Source organism: Rissa tridactyla, chromosome 2 (assembly GCF_028500815.1).
Source record: "Rissa tridactyla isolate bRisTri1 chromosome 2, bRisTri1.patW.cur.20221130, whole genome shotgun sequence".
Classification (NCBI taxonomy): domain Eukaryota; kingdom Metazoa; phylum Chordata; class Aves; order Charadriiformes; family Laridae; genus Rissa; species Rissa tridactyla.
In genome coordinates, this window is record NC_071467.1 from 120957968 (window position 1) to 120977061 (window position 19094).

The following is a 19094-nucleotide window of genomic DNA, read 5'->3' on the forward strand; positions in this document are numbered from 1 at the left end:
CCCTAGGAAGAATTCTTGTTTGTAATTATTTCAAAAGTTCAAAACTAATTTAAAATGTAGGGAACACTTGGAAAGTGCAAAGAAAAAGTTCAGATCTCTAAAAAGGAAAAGAAAGGAAGAGGAGGGGATGTGACAGAAATACAGTTCTGGTGCCATTTGAGAGTTAGCCATTAATAAATAAATAGGAAGTGTAACAATTGATTCAAAGTTTCTGAAAAATTATACGTATAAGCTTTACACCTGTCAGAAGTGTGGACCGAGAATTTTCTGAAATGTTACAGGGACGTGGACCCCCAGTACACCAAACTCACCCATGAAAAAACTTCTTGGAGGCAAACAAATGCAGACGGAAAAAGAGGGAGAAAGAAAGGAAGAAAAAAAATAGTTAATTTTCTTTATGAAAACATTGGAGCGCAAAATATTTTGTTAAGAGTTACAAGAAACTCCAGCAGAGGAGAAGCTGTACCAGAGAGACTTGTCAGATTAATGCCTGGTGACAAGATGTATGGCATGGAAAGAGAAAGAGATGATCAAAAAAAATGGGTATAGTCACAGACGTCAACACCAGGGCAAAGTTTTCCATTGGTTCAGGTCAAAATATCCTACTAATGCTCACCCATCAGAGCTGAAAAAAGTGAAATTAAGGAAGCACATGCAGGCTGCGTGTCCCCTCAAACCCACATTTACTGCCATCCTTCTTTATGGGGACTTCTTATTTATGGGCAAGTGCTGCTTTAAGTAATTTTCTGGCATTAAGAAGGAAGTGATTACAGATGCTCCTACTCCCACCAACGCTGCTCGCCGGGGAGTCCCCACTGTCACGCCATCAAACACTGCAGCTTGTTAGAGTAAAGGGGAAAAAAAATCAGCCTGTGATGAACGGCCCTGCAGCCCAGCCAGGTGAGATGGCCAAAGGGAGCTAACCCACCTGAGAAGAGTGGCCTGCTCTCCGGGACTTGGCTGTGTTTTATATTTAGTCAATTATGAACATCCAAAACAAATTAAAAAGGGGAGGTCAATCTCTGTTTATAGGACTCTCTTTGATCTGTGTAAATTTTAATTCAATTTCATTTATCTTTTGATTATATAAATCTATATTAATTTAGTTCGACTGATTGGATCACCAGGCTGTGGCACTGTCAAGATCTCCAGCAGCTGGAGGTCTTCTCAGGCCTCTGAATTCCTGTTGTTTTGAAGCTGGGGCTTCAAGCTCTAAAGACCTAACTCCTTTATGAGCAAAATTTCCCTGTCCTGTTTCTCCCAAAGCTACACACTAGTGTTATCTGCTCCCCTGGCAATTGTGCAGCACTGGGGCTGGTACTCAAATCTAAGCACATGTTTAAATACGTGATGGATTTACGGTGGATTTTGTCTCCTTTCATTTGGGCCTTCCTGCTGTGTACTGCTCAAAGTAATGCATGTTCATTCAATACGGTGGAAAATAATCCAAGCAGACATCACTGAGGGCACAATGCTAAAGAGCAACCTCTGAAACACCCATCTGCACTGGTGACCCGGTGAGGTAGATTGGATTTTCCATACATTAGTAATTAACCACTGCTTCATTCAGTCTAACTTTAATTACCTCACGGATAAACAATAATCTATTTTTCTGCCAGATCATGCTGAAACAACTTCAATTTTTAACAACTTTAAAAATGTACTTTTTATCCAAAGAGGTGGCAGACACACAGCTGCGGTGCTTTCTCTCCTTACATTATTCTTGTGGTCTTTTCCACAAACGCATGGGTGTCTCTTAGGTATTACTTTTTAATCATCCACTCTCATTACATGTAGTATTTGCTCCTTTTTCATTTTACAGCACAAAGCCAGAAAGAAGGCAATTAAAATTCAATAATGGTGCAGTGCTTAGACACTCATTAAGTAGTCATTATGTAGTCTGGAGACTCATTGTCTTCATGAGAGTTCGTTTTCTCGCTCTCCGTGAATCTCCCCACCGCATTATTAGCTCGAAACAGCCGGCGCGGTGTGAATGTGAATCCAGACGGGTTCATGAGCCTCCTGGCCCAGGCACAAGTGCTTCCGTTGCCTCCTGGGCACCTACCACCTCGGATGCAGCAAACCCCTGGGGCTCCTCCAGCAGCACCGAGGAGATGCCCAGGGCTGGGTCTACCCTGCCTGTCCCTGTCCTGCCCTCCTGGCTAGGACCAATGCACCCTGGCAGTGACTCCTGTCCTCCTCAGGTGATACAAGGATGACTTTAACGCCCTGGCATATGATGGCTTGACTAACACCCCCTCCCAGAAACACAGCCCCCAGTTGCCACGACAGCTTGTAGAAGGACACGCTTCTCAGCATGAGTGATTGGCAAAATCAGGACTCTTGGGAGTCAGGAGCATTCGTTGTCAGCATCAGGAGCCAAGCTCCTGCCAAAAGAACATTCAAAACAAGCAAGCTTCATTTTGAGGTGGGAAAAAAAAAAACCTCACTGGCAGAGATAGGATGGCAAGAGTATGCCACTGATTGTCAGATGCATAAAGGCATCAATAAAATAATGTTCACACTCAAAAGCTGTCTTACAAAACAAGAGAAGCAGCCTCTCTTGATTATAAGGATTGCCTCTGGACAATAAATAACAGCATCTGTTCTCCAAACTCTGAGCATCTTGAGTTTGCTTTGCTTTCTGTCCTTGAGGAGGCAGGGAGGAGAGAGGACAAGACAAGACAACTGAGATGGTTCAAGCTAGGAAGGCTCCGCAGCAGCTTTAAGGAGCAGTTCACTGGAGCTCACTGAGAGCAGAGGGAGCAAACCCCAATGCATTATTTAAGACTACCCTCACACTGCTGAGCCTTCGTAGATACAGATCAATATAGTGGCCTGCGCCAGAAAAAGGAGTCTTTGCTATGAAAAAAAAATAAAATAGGATTCCTATTAGAGATGCTGAGGGGAAATAATACAGCCCAAGGGAATATCTGCATGCCATGGTACAGTAAGGCAGTCCCTGAGGGAGCCGAGCAATTCACAGATTCCCAGCCTGTTGGGCATAAAGGTCTGGCATAGAATCACTTCATCGGTAGCCCGTCACCTGCACCCTTGCTTGCACAGCCACATTTCATGAAATAATGGGTTTCTGTATTAAAACTCATTTCACCTCTCACTAAACATTGCATCGTTCTTCATGCCTCGCCTTCCCCCGAGACCTACATGTTGCCACCGACTGCCTGGCCCGGTGTCGGGTGAGGAGCAAGAGGAGCACTCCAATTTGTAGGCTGCTTGTTGCAGTTTGCTACACGTGCTCAGGCTACTTCTCTGAGCCATCCTCCATTTGTCTTCCTGCTTGGTACCTCAGCTGGGAGGTCTCCGAGGTTGGGATTGCCTTGGGGCTGTTTTTCTCAGCGTCAGATGCAGTAGCTGATCACAACTTTGGGGTTCTTCCCCTCCAGGTGCATTCAGCTGGAGATTTACCTGCTTGTAAGAATTTTTCTGAGCAGTTGGCAGCCATTTAGTTTATCAAGAGAGAAAAAGTATTCCTGAAGGTTTGGTGACGTGCTGTGCATAAGGATATATACATACCCGTATGTGTATATATATGTGTGTGTGTGTGCGCGTGTAGACATAGGGATAGATGATAGATAATTAGATAGCCAGACAATTCATGACAGACTCACAATTCATTTCTCTATATAGATACACATACAGAGGTAAAACATTCTCCGACTCCCTAAGACAGACTGCAGATTCTAAATGCGAAAGTATATTGACAGTCAAGTTATAGAAAGGAGTAATCTTCTCCCCTTCCATTTGCCATTTTTCTTTAGAAGTATTATTTCTTATTGTTTGCACACCACTGCCTTCGTACTTTGGTAACAGCTAGCCATGGATTAATGAAGATGACAACAAAACTGAGCCCATTTTATCTGTGGGATGATAGTCACAGTGTGTGTATTTCTGGTACGTTGCAAAACATTGGGAATCCCTGGCCAGGTATCATCTGGTGGAACGGATCAATACATTTAAACCAGCTGACTAAAGGTATGTTTTCCTCAACTGGTCCTTCTGCTGGGAAGTTTATTCCCATGACCTGGTTTCTGCTTTCTGACCTGATGGGGTAGTGACCAACTACACAGTGCAGGAATACTGAAAATCAGGTGGCTGTGACTAACTTTGTGTGAACAACTCAAGACTGAAACCTGTCTGGAGAGCTAACATGGCAAATTATCTGTAAATAAGGACTTACATCTTGTTTGCTGTGACAAATCAAATTGGTCTGCCTCCTAATCCAGCTGTGGACGAGACATTGACAGCTCTGCTTCTTATCAAAACATTCAAATACTCTTTTTCCCTTTATAATTCAAGCACCTTTTTACCAAGTTCGAGGCCCCAAAGTGTTAAATAATTACTCACCTCACTTCCTTTGCGTGCAATATCTCTGCATCAAGTAATACAGCTTCTAGCACTTTTAGGAGAGTCAATAAAAAAGCAGCAAGGCTGTTAGATGCTTGTGAAGGTTTTTGGTACAAACACGTAAGTCAAATGGGACCTTTTATGAAGCCCTACCCACAGCAATCTAATATCTTTACATTTATTTCCTCACATTTACTTCCATCAGCTCTGTTGCTTTTTTATTGCTGAAGATCCATGATACTAACAGTCCTCCTCCTTCCTTTTAGATTCCTACTAATGACCACCAGCAATGGGATTTTGCTGGAAATGAACTTGCTTGTATTTCATATATTTTTTCACATATAGAATGCATTTCATATATAAAGGACAGTGACTCAGTCTTTTCTTCATCTTAAGCCCTTTTTCCCCAGCGAGCAGAATAGATCTGAGAAAAAAAATTATGTTATACGAGATCTAATCTTGTAAAAAGATTTTTTTTTTCTTTTATGGCAATTCATTCCATTTGTCTAATAGATAATGTAATTAATTTGATCTGTTCCTCTCCTTCTATCAATGCTCTATTAGGCTAGAAAAGGACTCTGCGCTTCTCTCTACAGATTGACATGTTTGTGGAAGAGTAAGGCCTGTTAACAGCCTGACTGGGTTCAACCATTGCTTAGTGGACTTCATGATACAATGACCCTTTCGTCGTCTCCTGCTTTCTTCAGACTTTTTGCATTTCTAAGGACCTACTGATCTCTAAGGATTCAGTACCGTACTTTTTTTGTTAGTTCAAAATTTACTACTTTCTTTTTATACTAAACTTGATTGCAGAAAGATAATTAATCTGATAATGCTATATAGAGATTATCAGTATGGCATCTAAGTAACCACTGTTACCTTTAATACTCATACCACTGCACCAAAGGCAGCTTCACTAAGCTCAGCAGAGACAGTCTATCTGGCACCAGCCTCTCTACCCCAGGGTACGTAAGCTGTTCTCTGTCACAATTTTTGATTCATGCGTCTATATACGGTTTTATAAAATCTTCATTAATCTATTTAGTTTGAAACAGTTCGGGATCAGTGGAGGCTCTTATAATTTTTAGCTGGTGGCGACCTCAAGAGAAAATCTGATAGGGGATTTGTGAGTGTTGGTGCACACATGTCTAAGGCAACAAAAGGTTTATGATAACAATATCACACAAAACAAGAACAGTGTAGGCTATATGTCATCAAGATAATATTAACATGATGAGAATATTTAGTTGCTGGATATTGGAAAACAGAAAAATACGGCAATTGTCTGGAAAAAGACCGTGTAACTTTTTTTTATATACCCACATGCCCATCTCTGCAAGCCTGGGGACAGCACACAAAATCCCCACTGAAGGATACTTACTGTGCAGCTGCAGAAGTGTAGGAGGATACTGGGAGGCCTTTAAACACCTGTAAAAACAAAACAAAACCCAGCTTTTTGGAACCTATGAAACAGGTTTTAATGAGCTGCAGAATGGAGTTGAATTCCTGATGCATATTCTCCCCTGGGGCACGGAATGCAGCATGACAGAAGACAAATTCATCAGGTTTTATCAGGTTCTGGTGGGGATAGATCTCATTGTCTGTAAAATAAGAGCTGGTCCTGGTCTGGATGATGCAATTTCAAACCCAACAATTTGCTGAGAATTTTGGAAGGGATGAGATCTGAAAAATGTAGGGGTTTATTGGAAAAAGAGAGTAGATGCAAAGGCATACAATCCGATCTAACGCTTTTCTGAAGTGAGCCTCAACAGAAACAGTGATGTAAGAATTTCTGTCAGATCCATGGGATTTACCTCTGTGCTTTTACTACAGTTCAAAGACAAAAAGTTTCCTGCTGAGTTTAATATGTATACCACATTGCCTAATTGTGGTTTGATCGACAGAAAAACAAAATCAAAGCGTAGTTTAAGGTATATAACCAGTAAAAGTAGTAACCTCCAGATCCTCATATGACTTGAAGTTCATATCCTGCAGAGAGAAGAAAGCAACTGAAGTGACTGTAAAAGGCGCTGTGATTTCTTTTTTCTTGTGTAACAAGCAGAAGTACTGCTCCTCAGAGAGCAACCATTTTCCTAAGTGTAATCTGCATGGCTAGACCATGTTTTCCAGGCTTTAAAGGCTGCCCTTTAATGATCTCCCTAGAGCTGGAATGCCTTAGAGAACTTGACCCATTCCTATGCAGCTCTATTTTCCTTGCATGCTGCAGGAAAGCAGCACGCAAAAAATGTCTAATGAAGTGTTCCTCATTAATAAAAAAGAACTGATTGCTTACAGAGGCTGTTTATGAAGTTTTTGTGATAAATTACTCTAAATCACAGCTGGAGGTAAGTGTAGTAGCCAAGATTATCTCCCTCTGACATAATTCTCATCATGTGCTGGTTACTTATTATTTGCTTTGACAACTTTTTAGTCCCTGCAACATCCAGTAACCCCTCCTTTATCTTGGACTTTGGCACTTCTGTTTTCAAATGGTCTTATATGAAGTCGTGTGCAAAAAATATGGAAGAAGTACACAGACACAACATCGAGAAGGATGGGGAGTGTAAGTACAAGAAGAAATAACAGAAAAGAGACTGAAACCTGACTGAGAATTTGTGCTTCAAACTGCCTCTCCACGTGAACCACCACATAGAAGAAAAAAATATGTTTCCCTACCTCAGTGATCATATGTGTGGATTTTAGTCTCCGGTTTGTAGCACTCCGTGTTCCGAATAAAAGCTGAAATCAGACATGCCAGATTCTCCTGTTACTTTGAGTTGGAAGTATAATGCCACATCTTCTGTAGCTGGGCATGTCCTTTGCTTCCTCAGTTTGTGTTGCTGCTGAGTTAGATTAAGATGACTCTACTTACCTTTCCCTTTAGGTCTCTTAAAGCATATCACAAAGACAGATCAGGTACTGCTTAATTTACTATCAATACCAGTAAATAACTCATCTCAGGTCAAATAGCAATGTTTTTTGATATTCATATTACGAATTTATTTTAATTTATTTAATTTAGTTCTTTAGTCCTTTAAGAGTTGTGACACAAAAGCAGCAAACATAAGGATTATGATAATGGCTCAATGCCTAAAATTAATTTCATCCACAATCAATTTGAGATTCTACTATAGATTGTACTACTTTGTTATCCTTTAGTGTTTTACACGGATGAAGGAGCTCAAAATGCAGAATAAAGAAGAAGGAGGTAGAAGGAAAACATCAGGTATATAATCAGAGCATGATATACAGTTGAAATCAGCAGAAGTGTGAGGCATATGAAAAAGGGAGCATGAACACTGAGAAAAAACATTAACGGTAACCACGCGCAAGCCAAAAAACCACCAGTTTATTGTTCCATCTGTGTACAATGAATTTGATCCCAAACTCTCAGAAGTTGCAGCACGGATTCCTAGCTAACGTAGTCAGCTATAGCTCAGGCCTCACGTCTCTGTCTCTATACATGCACATGTGTACGGTGTATGGCCAGACATCTTTCTTCCTCTATGGATATACATACCTATCTCTGGGTGCATGCATGTATGTATATAAATATACACACCAGCACGTATTTTCACAGGTCCTTTGAAAGTCATGCAGATTAAATGCAGTCCTTTTGAACACTGAAGAATAACAAGACAATTAGTGGCTGAGAAGCCGAACATAGATATGTATGTTCAAGGGTAAACCTGCCAAAGTACAAAAAATAAGGGCTTAAATGTCATGAGGACCAGTTATCATAGGAATCAACAGCAGCTGGAGTCTAATCCGGCACCATTTCCATCAGAGGCAGCTTTGCCAGTGATGCTCTCACTGATGCCTGGCCAAGGCCCAGGACACCGCCTTTCTTTATGTCCTAAGTGGTGAAAAAGGGATGCTGGTAACGGTGAATCCTCCCCTTCACTGTCACAAACATTTGTTGTTCTTCCTCTCCCTGTAATTTGTACCATATTTACCCACTTCTCACCATGGTCTGGAATCTTAAACGGAGTTTACCCACATGCTTAGCTACTACGTTACCTTCAGTAGTTTCCTCCAAATACCTCCTGTACTTGCTCGCTGGCCTGAAGAAGGCAGCTCAGCACATTCACTCCTCCTTGCCATTTACAGTCCTCTTACTGACACAAATTTTACAACTGAAGACTTTCTTCTGAAGCCTGTAGCTGCTCCTCAAAGTACAAAAGCTGATCCACTTCAAAGCAATCGCTTGCTCTAGCAACTAGTTTCTCCAGACGTCTCCTGATCTCCTCCTCACTGGCATTCTGCTGTCTCGCTTGCTTGAGATAGCTGTACACGGCCTCAAATACCTCCGCTCCCAGCTTCCCTATAGCAGATCTGGGGATAAATATTACATAAAGGTCAAGTAAAAGTAAATTCACATTATATATTAATAAAAGCAATAACTACTACTGATTTTTTTCTAAATGTTGTAGGTACCATATAATGAGGCACCTTATTTGTCTGACAAGGACAATAAAGTTTCCTTGGGAATTTCTCTCTGATTGTTCATTATACAAAGAGCCCAGGAGTGAAAACCTGGCCGTAGCAAAGTCACAGGAAACATGGCCGTTGTTGTTACAAACCAAGATTCCTTTTCATGCCAAATCTAACACAGCATTTTATCTACAGCAAGCCCAGTATACCCACATGTATTATTGCCTCTGGATATCATTATAACCAAAAGGAGCCAACCCCAGTCAAAAATACACCAGTGGAATTTTATGTGAACAAACACATTTCAGGATTCATTGCTTTATTTTAGCTTCTATCAAATAACAAGGAAACCGTTGTGCAAGCTCAGCATGAGCTAACTGACATTTTTTTCTTTTCCTACAGCACTCTCCTTTTATCAGAAGACAGATCTGTAATTCAGCAGCAAAGAATACACTCACAGGATCTTGATTTACAAAGACGATCCATTTGCAAACTGCAAGACAATGAATAGAACTTCTTTTTAAAGGCAAACATCTTTACCTTCCTATGTCACCAGCCACAGGTGACATAAAATTTTCCACTCAGTGATGGATTCATAATATTTTTGATGAAAATATTGGAGTAATCTTCCTTCAGCATATCAGAAACTATCTGCCTGCTCTGCACACATCTGCCACAGGAACTGTGCTGTTTTCTTTCTTTTATGTGTTAGAGAAGTTGATATTTGATTGTCTTTAACTTCAGACTTGCACATTTCAGGAGTAATCATGCCCTTCCCTTAGTCAGAAACTGAGCTGGAACAATTGGGATCACTTTGTGGAAACATCTGCAATTTGTATTAAAAAATGTCTTATTTTGGTTAGGTAAAGTTGTGGTAAGCAACCTTTCCTCCCACTATGATTTTTCTAGGATTTCAAGAGTATTTGGGGTTTTGGTTGGTTGGGGTTTTTTTTGCTGGGGGGTGTGTGGTGGGTTTTTTTCTCCAGAAAATCCATCATGGCATGAAGACGTCTTCAATAAACCTCTTCAGCATATCTGAATAAGGTTTCTCTGACAAATTATTCTTACATACTAAAATGAACTAGTGGTATCTGAGATTCTAATGCTCTCACACATTTCTCAAGCATCACACATATTGTGTCTCTAGCATGTTAAAATATTTGATGCCTTAACACTTTGCTTGGTGGTAATTCTTTTAGTCAAAAAGGAGGTACTAGGAAGTGAGCCGTACAGTGTTCCAAAATGTCAGCCTCAGTGTCTGTGCTCAGGTTTGCCTTCCACTGAGTCTCTGTCACACACTGCTTTCTACAAATTTCGATCGCAGTAAACTGAGAGGATGACCCACAGAGTTGTCCCAAGATGGGAACTGCCTCATGTATCACCCCAGAATTGAGCTGCCTACTACTTATGAAGGAGCTGCTGGTGGCCCTGGGCTCATTCTGCCCACAGTCAGGCTCCAGCCAGCGCCTGGGTTACAGGGCAGCAGGGAGCTGGGACATGCTCAGCTTCTGGCCATGCCAAGGATCACCCTTTCTGAGCTGTACGGGAGCAGAGAAAGGGGTCAGAGCTGTCTCCTGGTGCCAGCATTAAGGCTTAGCACTCTAATACTCTGCGCTGGGTTCAGCACAAGCACACACAAGACTTCCCAGAAGCAGCTTAAATGGTTAAACCTGCACACTGCCCCCCAACACCACCACGTGCTCCAGTTGTACTTTTTTTGCTGATATTGTACTGATTTTGCTATGTGTCTAACACCAGGGCAAGGCCAACAGTTCTAACCTGATAACATGATTCACCTAAAGGGGTAGCTGCTTTTCATCTGTGGTCATCCTGTTATTGCTGAGGAATAACATCGTTATAGTGAGATTGCAGCCAGTAAAATTTCCACATTATGTAAATTCCTCCATTCTCAGAAAATTGTTTCAAAGAATTTTAGTTTATTGTTTCTTAAACTGCATTTGGTGTGAAAGCATACCATTTCCTCAGTAATGCAGAACCACTTTATTAGCATATAACGGACTTCTGAAAAAAACGGTTATTATATACAGTAGGAACTACTGCTGCTGAAAATGGACAATACATCTAACATGGTATTTTTGCCTGAAGGATATCCTAGGTGACTGCTCTGATCTCACAAGGAGGAAACACTTCTCCTCACATCCCGCCTGCTGTCTGCTTTTCTGCAGCTTGGTCGTGCTCAGCTGTGATCCCCCCCTTCGGCTACATATTACCCCTCCTGCTGCCTCCTGACACAGAGGCGGATCAGGAACTTGGGGCAGAGAAAGCCAAGACCCAGGATGAGAAGCCACAGGGCCAAGCTCCAGAGACCTGATCCAGTCCTGCTTCCCGTAACTAGAAACTGCCCCTTTTTTTTCTAACAATGGTGCCGTTTAGGGAAAACTAAAACTCTTGGAAGTGATTCATTCTCAGACACTGAAAGCCTAGGGATTACATTAGCAATGAAAGCTAAACAGGGATTTGTTTGGCAAATAATGTACATTTCTTCACAAATCAGAAATATCACCGTATTTCTCTCCAATGGTTAAAAATGAAGACACGAGAAGCTATCACCGCTACTTCATCAATGCCTTTACTGACTCCTCTCTCCCTCTTAGACAAGTACGTTTAATCTTTTGGCAGTCCTGTCTATTTAAAGATGAAAATTAAGCAAACACATATCTTGGGAGTATTGCTACTGCTAATAAATGTGACCTGCAGACTTGAATCTTTTCAGTTTAGCTTGGCAGAGCATGCAAATCAGCTAATCTGTATAATAGCTGATACAATAGCATTAGGGGAAAAGTGATCCTAGGTTGAAAATTAAGGGGTAGGTAACAAAAATTATAACCTGCTTTTACAAAAGAAGACATCAGGGTCTGTTTGGACTCGAGCGTTGCATTAATGTGAGTCTGCTACCACATCATGCATTTTCTGTGACAGAGGCAGAAAGGTGGGATCTAAGACAGTCAATGTCAAACAGACGGTACTGAGTGAATCTATCATCCTGACGGAGGGAGAGTGATGGTGCCTTCCTGGAAAGCAAGGTTTGCCCATTACGGCCCCGATCCTGTGCTAGGGGATACTGTTCCATCCCTGTGAAGTCCTACAGAGGCACAATTACGGATTTTGCACCTCCCTTGTGTTTATAGTTATTTCAATTTCACATGCAAACCTGCATTTACAGTTTTGAAATGGTTAAAAGCCTTACCACCAAATGTGCTGTGAGAAGAAGTACAAAGCTCCCATTTGGCTGTTCTCTGATTTACTGGCATTTACTCTTTTTGTGCTATCTCATAGCTCACTCACCTACAAACTCACTATTTTCCCCCCAGAAAGGAGCCATCATCCCTTTCTCAGCCAAGACTACACATGCAAAGGGGGTACCTGACACCCGGGATTTCATTACTCTGACAAGCTCCGTGGGCCAGAACCCCGTCCCACACTGCCCTAAATTGTTTTTCACTTTGCTGAAATCAAAGGAGTTACATCAACCTCTACCAGCCAAGGGTCTGACCCAGGGTGATACACACTAACATGCTGAAATGCAATCTCTCAGATTGTTCTTTATTTTGTTTCACTGTGTTACAAAGGCTTAGATATACAGAGGGATTAATTGCTGGCATTTGAGCACTCTGTTTCCTAACTTTTCAGCATCTTGTTCATGGAATGATATTTACAGCTCTGTGGTTGAACTCTGTTCTCTCTGTACAATGCGGTCACCCAAAAAAGGTCATTTACCCAACACAGCAGCCCATGACAACTGAAGGAAGGTATATCCTAAATCTGACACTTGTCTGGCTTTATAGGAAAGTTGGGAATCACCTCTGTCCACCCAGGACAAACAGCAATTCAGCATGGCCACATAGGTACACATTTGTCCCCTTTTAGAGCATTCACCCAAAGATCTGGAAACCTGGGGCTAGGAGGCGATTCAAACCCACACCTCCCAGAGCAGTACCATAATCACCCATCAGACAGGGGGATGAAGGACTCTCCTTCACCTTCCTTCTGATTTGTATGAAAGCTGATGTATTGGGCCAGAAGAGAATGAGACATGATGGAGGCTAACTCTGGATAGACTGAGGACCAAGGACAACACTGGAGGTATGTGCAAATATTATTTTTATGAAACAGTCCCTGGATAAAATAGTATGTGCCGTCATTGGAGTCCTTCAGTCCTTGGGACTGAAATCCAGGTTGCCACATGGAAGTGAGTGCCCTCCTTGCGAACTACAAGAGATTCAACAGTGAGGCCAACTTCCCTCACTCCTTCTGGCTGCAGAGAGCAGTCCCAATGTGCCAGGCAGAGAAGGCACAGGGATGGGGACCTCCACAGCCTGGAGGCATGCTCTGACCACCAACCTACTGGCTGGACAGCAGATATTGCCAGGCCCCACACTAGCATCCATGGAAGCTGTGGTTTGAAATAAAACGCCTCTTGCTGACAGCTTTTCTGCAACACACAATCCACGCCTAGAGAAAATTAACTGGAACAAGCCACAGAGATATCTGATTTGTGGATAATGAGGGGTCTGGGCATGAGAGAGACTTGGTTCTGTCAAGGGTAAGGTGCTTCTGAGCATGTGAGAAGTGGTATGAATATCAGCAAAATCATAGGCACTTACTGCTTTGACTCACTGCCAGCGTGAGAGGGGAGCTAAACAGGAGCCTTGAGAATCGCAATTTTATACTCAGGGTGTCTAAAAATGTTCCAAGTCATTTAGTGGATCTGGGCCCAAATGAATTTATTGGGCTATCTGGTGATTTGCAGTTGATTTCCTACGCATCAGTGCAAAATTACTAAAATTTGACAATATAATAATGTTGTGTTCTCAACTGGCTGAGGAAGTTGTAAATCTTTCCCTGGGTGAACAAAGAATTTTCTATTATCCCGTGGGTCTTTATTTTGACTATTCTGCTACTAGCTACATATTAGCATTTCCTTTCTGGTCCGGAGATCAATTACAATACACCTACCTTTATGCAGCCCTGACAAAAGCCACAAAACAAGATTAATGCTTAAGTTTGCGCTCCTCTGTGGGCGTTAGCAGCTGGGTTAATATTTCTCAACAGCTTGTCATTGCCTGCCTTGAAGGATAACTATGACACAAATCAGCAGCTAAGGAGGTTTTCAGCTTCTCACTTTCGAATGTCATTCAGCATGATAGCGACTATCATTTAAAACCATTCTGCCCTCCTTCTTCCACCCCCAAAGGGAAGCAGCACTTTCTGCTGGCAAACACAGAGTTTTCACTAGTGTCTCCAGGGAGCTGCAGCGTGGTCCGCGCTCGGGAGCAAGGAGAGGGTCTGCAGCTGCCGAGTCACCACGCTCGGGCACAAGTCACTACCGAGCACACCAGAACGACACCATGAAAGTCCCTCTGGATCAGGCATCTCACTGCTGCCGCAGCAGACGACAAACACGCGGCTCCTACGCCAACCACAGAAAATACAGTTATTTCAAAATACTAATGTTATTCATGGCAACCTAATGTAAACCTTAAAAAAAGAAGCTTTCTGTACATGGAATAGCCATTCCAGTGGACATTTATTTATCCTTGCAGATGCAGCCAGGCCACCTGCATCCTACACCAACAAGCCTATTGTAGATCAGGAGGCAAATCGGTCGTGATTAGGGCTCATGGGGCATGAAAGCAAGCGCGGGGATCTTTGAAAGAATAATTTCAGCAGATTTCACTAAATTCTGTACTCTGTAACTCAAGGGTATCCCTACGGAGTCCAGCAGTATTACTTAAGATTCCCATCAATACAACCAACTTTGATTTGTCCCCAAATGTGTTATTTCTAAGCTTTTGTTTATTAACCTTATATTTCTCTTTAAAACAGAGCACAAACCAGCAGTAACATGAATCTTGGTGAAAAAGATTGTTACGTTTATCTCCTGAAATGACTCTGCAAAAGAATCAGGAAATTACATGTCTTTGATCTCATACAAAATCTTGTTTTCTAGCTGTACCAGAAAATCTTAGAATATCTGCTACAGCACCTCATGGTTCAGTAAACAAACAGGTTTATCTCAGTTAAAACACAAAAGGTCCCTTTCCTCTCAAGTTATCTTCCTGTCATTTGGTATGTTGGCATTACTGACTGTGAATGATTAAAACTTCTCTGAGACTTGAAAGAAAGTGCTCTGGGTTCAAAACTGCATTTGCAGCAAAGCTTGTCTGTTGCTCTATAAAGACCCTTTGAGATCTGCTAGAAGTGCATTATAAGTTCCATGATTATTTTTTTTAGGAACTTATTGCTAAAGGTAGGGCAATACCTTTCTAGTTCTGACAGCTGTTCAGTCTTGGGAATGTGAAAAGTATCGCAACGTCTAAGAAAACGGTTTATTAAAAAAAAAAAAAGGAAATTGAAAGAAGTATGATATAAAAGCTAGTAAAAGAAAATCTGAATTGTTAATATTAGCCCCTACCCTCACCTTCAAGCCTCAGTGGACTTTGACTTTCATCATATTACTGCTGAATGAAAATTTCTTCACTTGAAGACACAATGATAATTTTCATAATTCATCCTTAATTACTTCATAATTTCTGAATTAAAGCACCTTAATTTGATTGCAAACAAAACTCTCTGATGTCCTACTTCAAAGACTGGCAAAATCTAAAGCATGTTTAGAACATATTTTCCCATGAGCTAAGCAGGATCTTATTATTAAAAGCTGTAGACACACAGCTGAAGAAATATCAACAATAATATTCTCCCCGCATCTCATTTTCTGAGATAAATGAATTTGTAAAATAGTAATTGAAGCTGACATCTGCTCTTGAAAGAAGCGTGAATTAGAATTTAGAGCTGGTAGTTGAATTCTAGCTACTACTAATTTAGAATACAGTTTGTCATAAGAGAAATTTTTTTTTGTTTTTCCCACAGAAAAAAGAAAGTCACAACAAAACAAGGTCATTTAAATCAAACCTGAATATGGCAATTTTAAAGTCTTCCTATATTAACAAATTTACTGCTGATACTAAAAATGAAAAAAAAGAAACAAGTTTGCTTATATAGAGCTATTCTTCAGGAGGTAAGACGGGTGAAAATGACAGTATAGTCCCCATGAAGAATTATCTGAAACACACTTCCCTGGGCTGCAGGCTCTTTATACACATTCTGAGATTTCCTAGCCTTGGAGAAATAATTTTAAATAACGTCCTGGTTTTAACAGTGTCATGGCATACAAAGAGTCTTTGAAAAGTCATCAGTTCAACTTATTCAGCATCATTGGTGAAGATCAAGCAAAAATTCAAGGCACATTCGATACATACCTGATGCCATCTACTTTGTTTATCAATGCTTTTGTTTTAGATAAATATGTCTGAAGAGCAGCACAACACACTGCTGCTTCTTGAATGTGGGCATGCAAGGATACAGTAGTTATCTCTGAAGTCAATAATTATATACAGCTTCATAAGAGTTTAAAAGTAGGAATATAATTGCAATCTCTTTTGTTCAGCTGTGTGGTAATTCAGAGTTAATATTGATTTTCTCTTACACAGCTTGAATTGGGGGGGGGGGATCCTCTCCTGATCTAGGGTCTTGCACCAAAATGACAGTTATAAAACTAACAATTTGCCCATCAGAGAAGGGAAAAGATACAGACTTATGCATTTCAATGAAACAATCATAATATTACATATTACTACATACATAATTTCGGTCAACCTGAGCACTGTCTTTATCCACATTGCATCAAACGTTAATATTGGATGTAAAAAAATGCATTTCTAAGTTACCAATAAGCCAGTCCCATCAAAAGACTGTCAACATGTCAAGCATGTCAATGGAGAGATTAATGTAATCATCTGGTATGGAGCTGGACAATTATTGATAAAAACATCACAAGCCCCACAGTAATTTACTAACAAACCTTCAGCTGGGCTTGGATATTGTACAGCAACAGGGGGAGATGAAGCAGCAGTTCTGGGCACCTCAATATGAGAGAGATGTCGAGGTGCTGGAGCGAGTGCAGAGGAGGGCAACGAAGCTGGTGAAGGGCCTGGAGAATAAATCGTATGAGGAGCGGTTGAAGGAGCTGGGACTGTTCAGTTTGAGGAAGAGGAGGCTGAGGGGAGACCTCATCACTCTCTACAACTACGTGAAAGGACACTGTAGAGAGGTTGGTGGTGGTCTCTTCTCACAGGTAATTAGCGATAGAACAAGAGGGAACGGGTTCAGGCTGCAGCAGGGTAGGTTTAGGCTGGACATCAGGAAAAAATTATTCACAGAAAGAGTGGTCAGACACTGGAATAGGCTGCCCAGGGAGGTGGTGGACGCACCATCCCTGAATGTGTTTAAGACTCGTTTAGATGTGGTGTTAAGGGATATGGTGTAAGGGAGAACTTTGTAGAGTGGGGTTGATGGTTGGACTTGATGATACCATGGGTCTTTTCCAACCTAAATGATTCTATGATTCTATGATTCAAGTGCTGAACTACGCTAAGTAACCATACCAGGTTATCATAAAAGTAGTAATACTTTTAAGTAACCCAATCAAAAAGACATTTTAAAAGTTAAAAATAAAAACAGCTGCTGTGGATTCTGAGATGCCCAGTTATGACAAGTATATATGCATCTATATATGTACACATAAAAATAGATATTGACATAGGCACAAATAACTGAGTAAAGTTTTTGTACATCAAACGTTTGGGCTTAGTTCACATCTATATCTACTGGAAGGGGCCTGAAAGTAGGTGGATTAAGTCCACAACTTCTTTCAGGTCCGTTTCCACACCTGTAGCCCTGGAAAAAGTTCATAGTTAAGACCAATTCACATTCTGGCAGAGCCACACAATGACTACACCATACTGCAGAGGAAGAAAGAATAGCAATTATCAACTATGGACAGTAGATCTATGATTTTCAGAAAGACCTAGAAATGGTTATGCACTCAGTTTCTTCTGGCTCTTCACCTAGCTTTACAGAGGTATTTAGACATTTAAAGAGGCAGATAAGAGGTCTAGTCCTTTTGATTTTTTTCCCAAAGAATAAACATTTAATACCTAAAGATTTTTCAAAATAGGACTCTGGTCATTCCTCTCTCAAAAATCTCTTGGAAAATCAAATAATACTACATCTAGCTGTCTGAAAATATGGTATATAAAAGACTAGTGAAGATTTCTATTAAGCCTAACAGAAACATAACAATCAGAATATAATATCTAAATAATTTGTTTCAGCTAGTAGACGCACAGAGATAAAACCCAAGCTTGCTGTGAAACATGACTGAGCCAGAAAAATTACCATTAAGCTAAAGCGAATTTTTGCAATGCTCAGTTCTTCTCTTCAGGATCAAAATTATTTTTCTGCAGAAAAGTTAATGGAGATACATGTCTGAGGTGTTACCCTAAAACTAAGAGCAAGGTTAGGCCTTACAAGTACTATTATCCTCTGGTTTTGTCCCAACCTTTGGCCATGTCTGGTTAATGTAAACATAGGACACGTCCTACGGTAAACGTAGCGCAGTCAGTTTGGTATCTCCAAACCCTGAAGCCCGACAACTCATGAAAACAAGCTGCTCAGCAATGAGGTTCACCGCAGAGGGAGACAGACCTGCAACAAAGCCACCCTCAACACGGCTGCACCCTCAGAAGTGGTGGGTGCTCCCTTTGGAGTGATGGCAAATGCGGTGTCTTGGGTCTGCTAACCTCTCCTTCATGCAAGACAGTCTGCATGCTGCCCAAGCCTCTGGTATTTTATCCCGTGGGTATTGTTTATGATAGCAGCTCTGCATTGCTCACCTCCTTCCAGACGGGGAACATGAGATGTATACCTTAGTGACTTATGTATAGAAAGGAACGAAATCACTATGTGCTAACTGGGAAAAAAACACGGTGAAGGAATGAAGGAAAAGGACAGATTTTCCTTACAGACAAGTATGGTATTAGAGTAGCAAGCAGATGAAGACAAAAGTAGAGGAAAGAGTAAACATCGATAGCCCTGGCAAGGTTTTGGTCAATGCCCTTTGTGTATTCCCTACCTATTTTTCTCCCAAGTGTCTCTGTAAACTTCCCAAGGTTGCGATGCTGCATCTAGTAAACACTGTCAAGATTCTTCAAGTGGTCCTGGACTGAAAACAGACTGTATGATTAATGCCACATGAAAGCATTCTCATATTTGCAAACTATTGTCAAAATCAAGGTGCTAGAAAACTGAGCAGCTCAATCTGTGTATAATGTATGCACAGCAAGCGAAACTAGGGAAATCATGCTTTTTGTGCAAAACAGAAAGATGTGTTAGTCTAATTCTCCTAGTGTTTTGAGTGTTTGGGGCTACTT

At 41.2% G+C, this 19094-nt stretch overlaps 1 protein-coding gene across 1 annotated transcript in view; it reads right to left on the reverse strand.

Moving 5' to 3' along the window:
• Positions 1 to 8495: 8495 nt before the first annotated feature.
• The window catches only part of NEK11 (NIMA related kinase 11), a 98876-nt gene continuing 88277 nt past the window's right edge, over positions 8496 to 19094 (reverse strand). The window contains exon 16 of the mRNA XM_054189618.1: positions 8496 to 8700. Coding sequence (XP_054045593.1) covers positions 8496 to 8700 — 205 coding nt within the window. The remainder of the gene's footprint in view (positions 8701 to 19094) is intronic.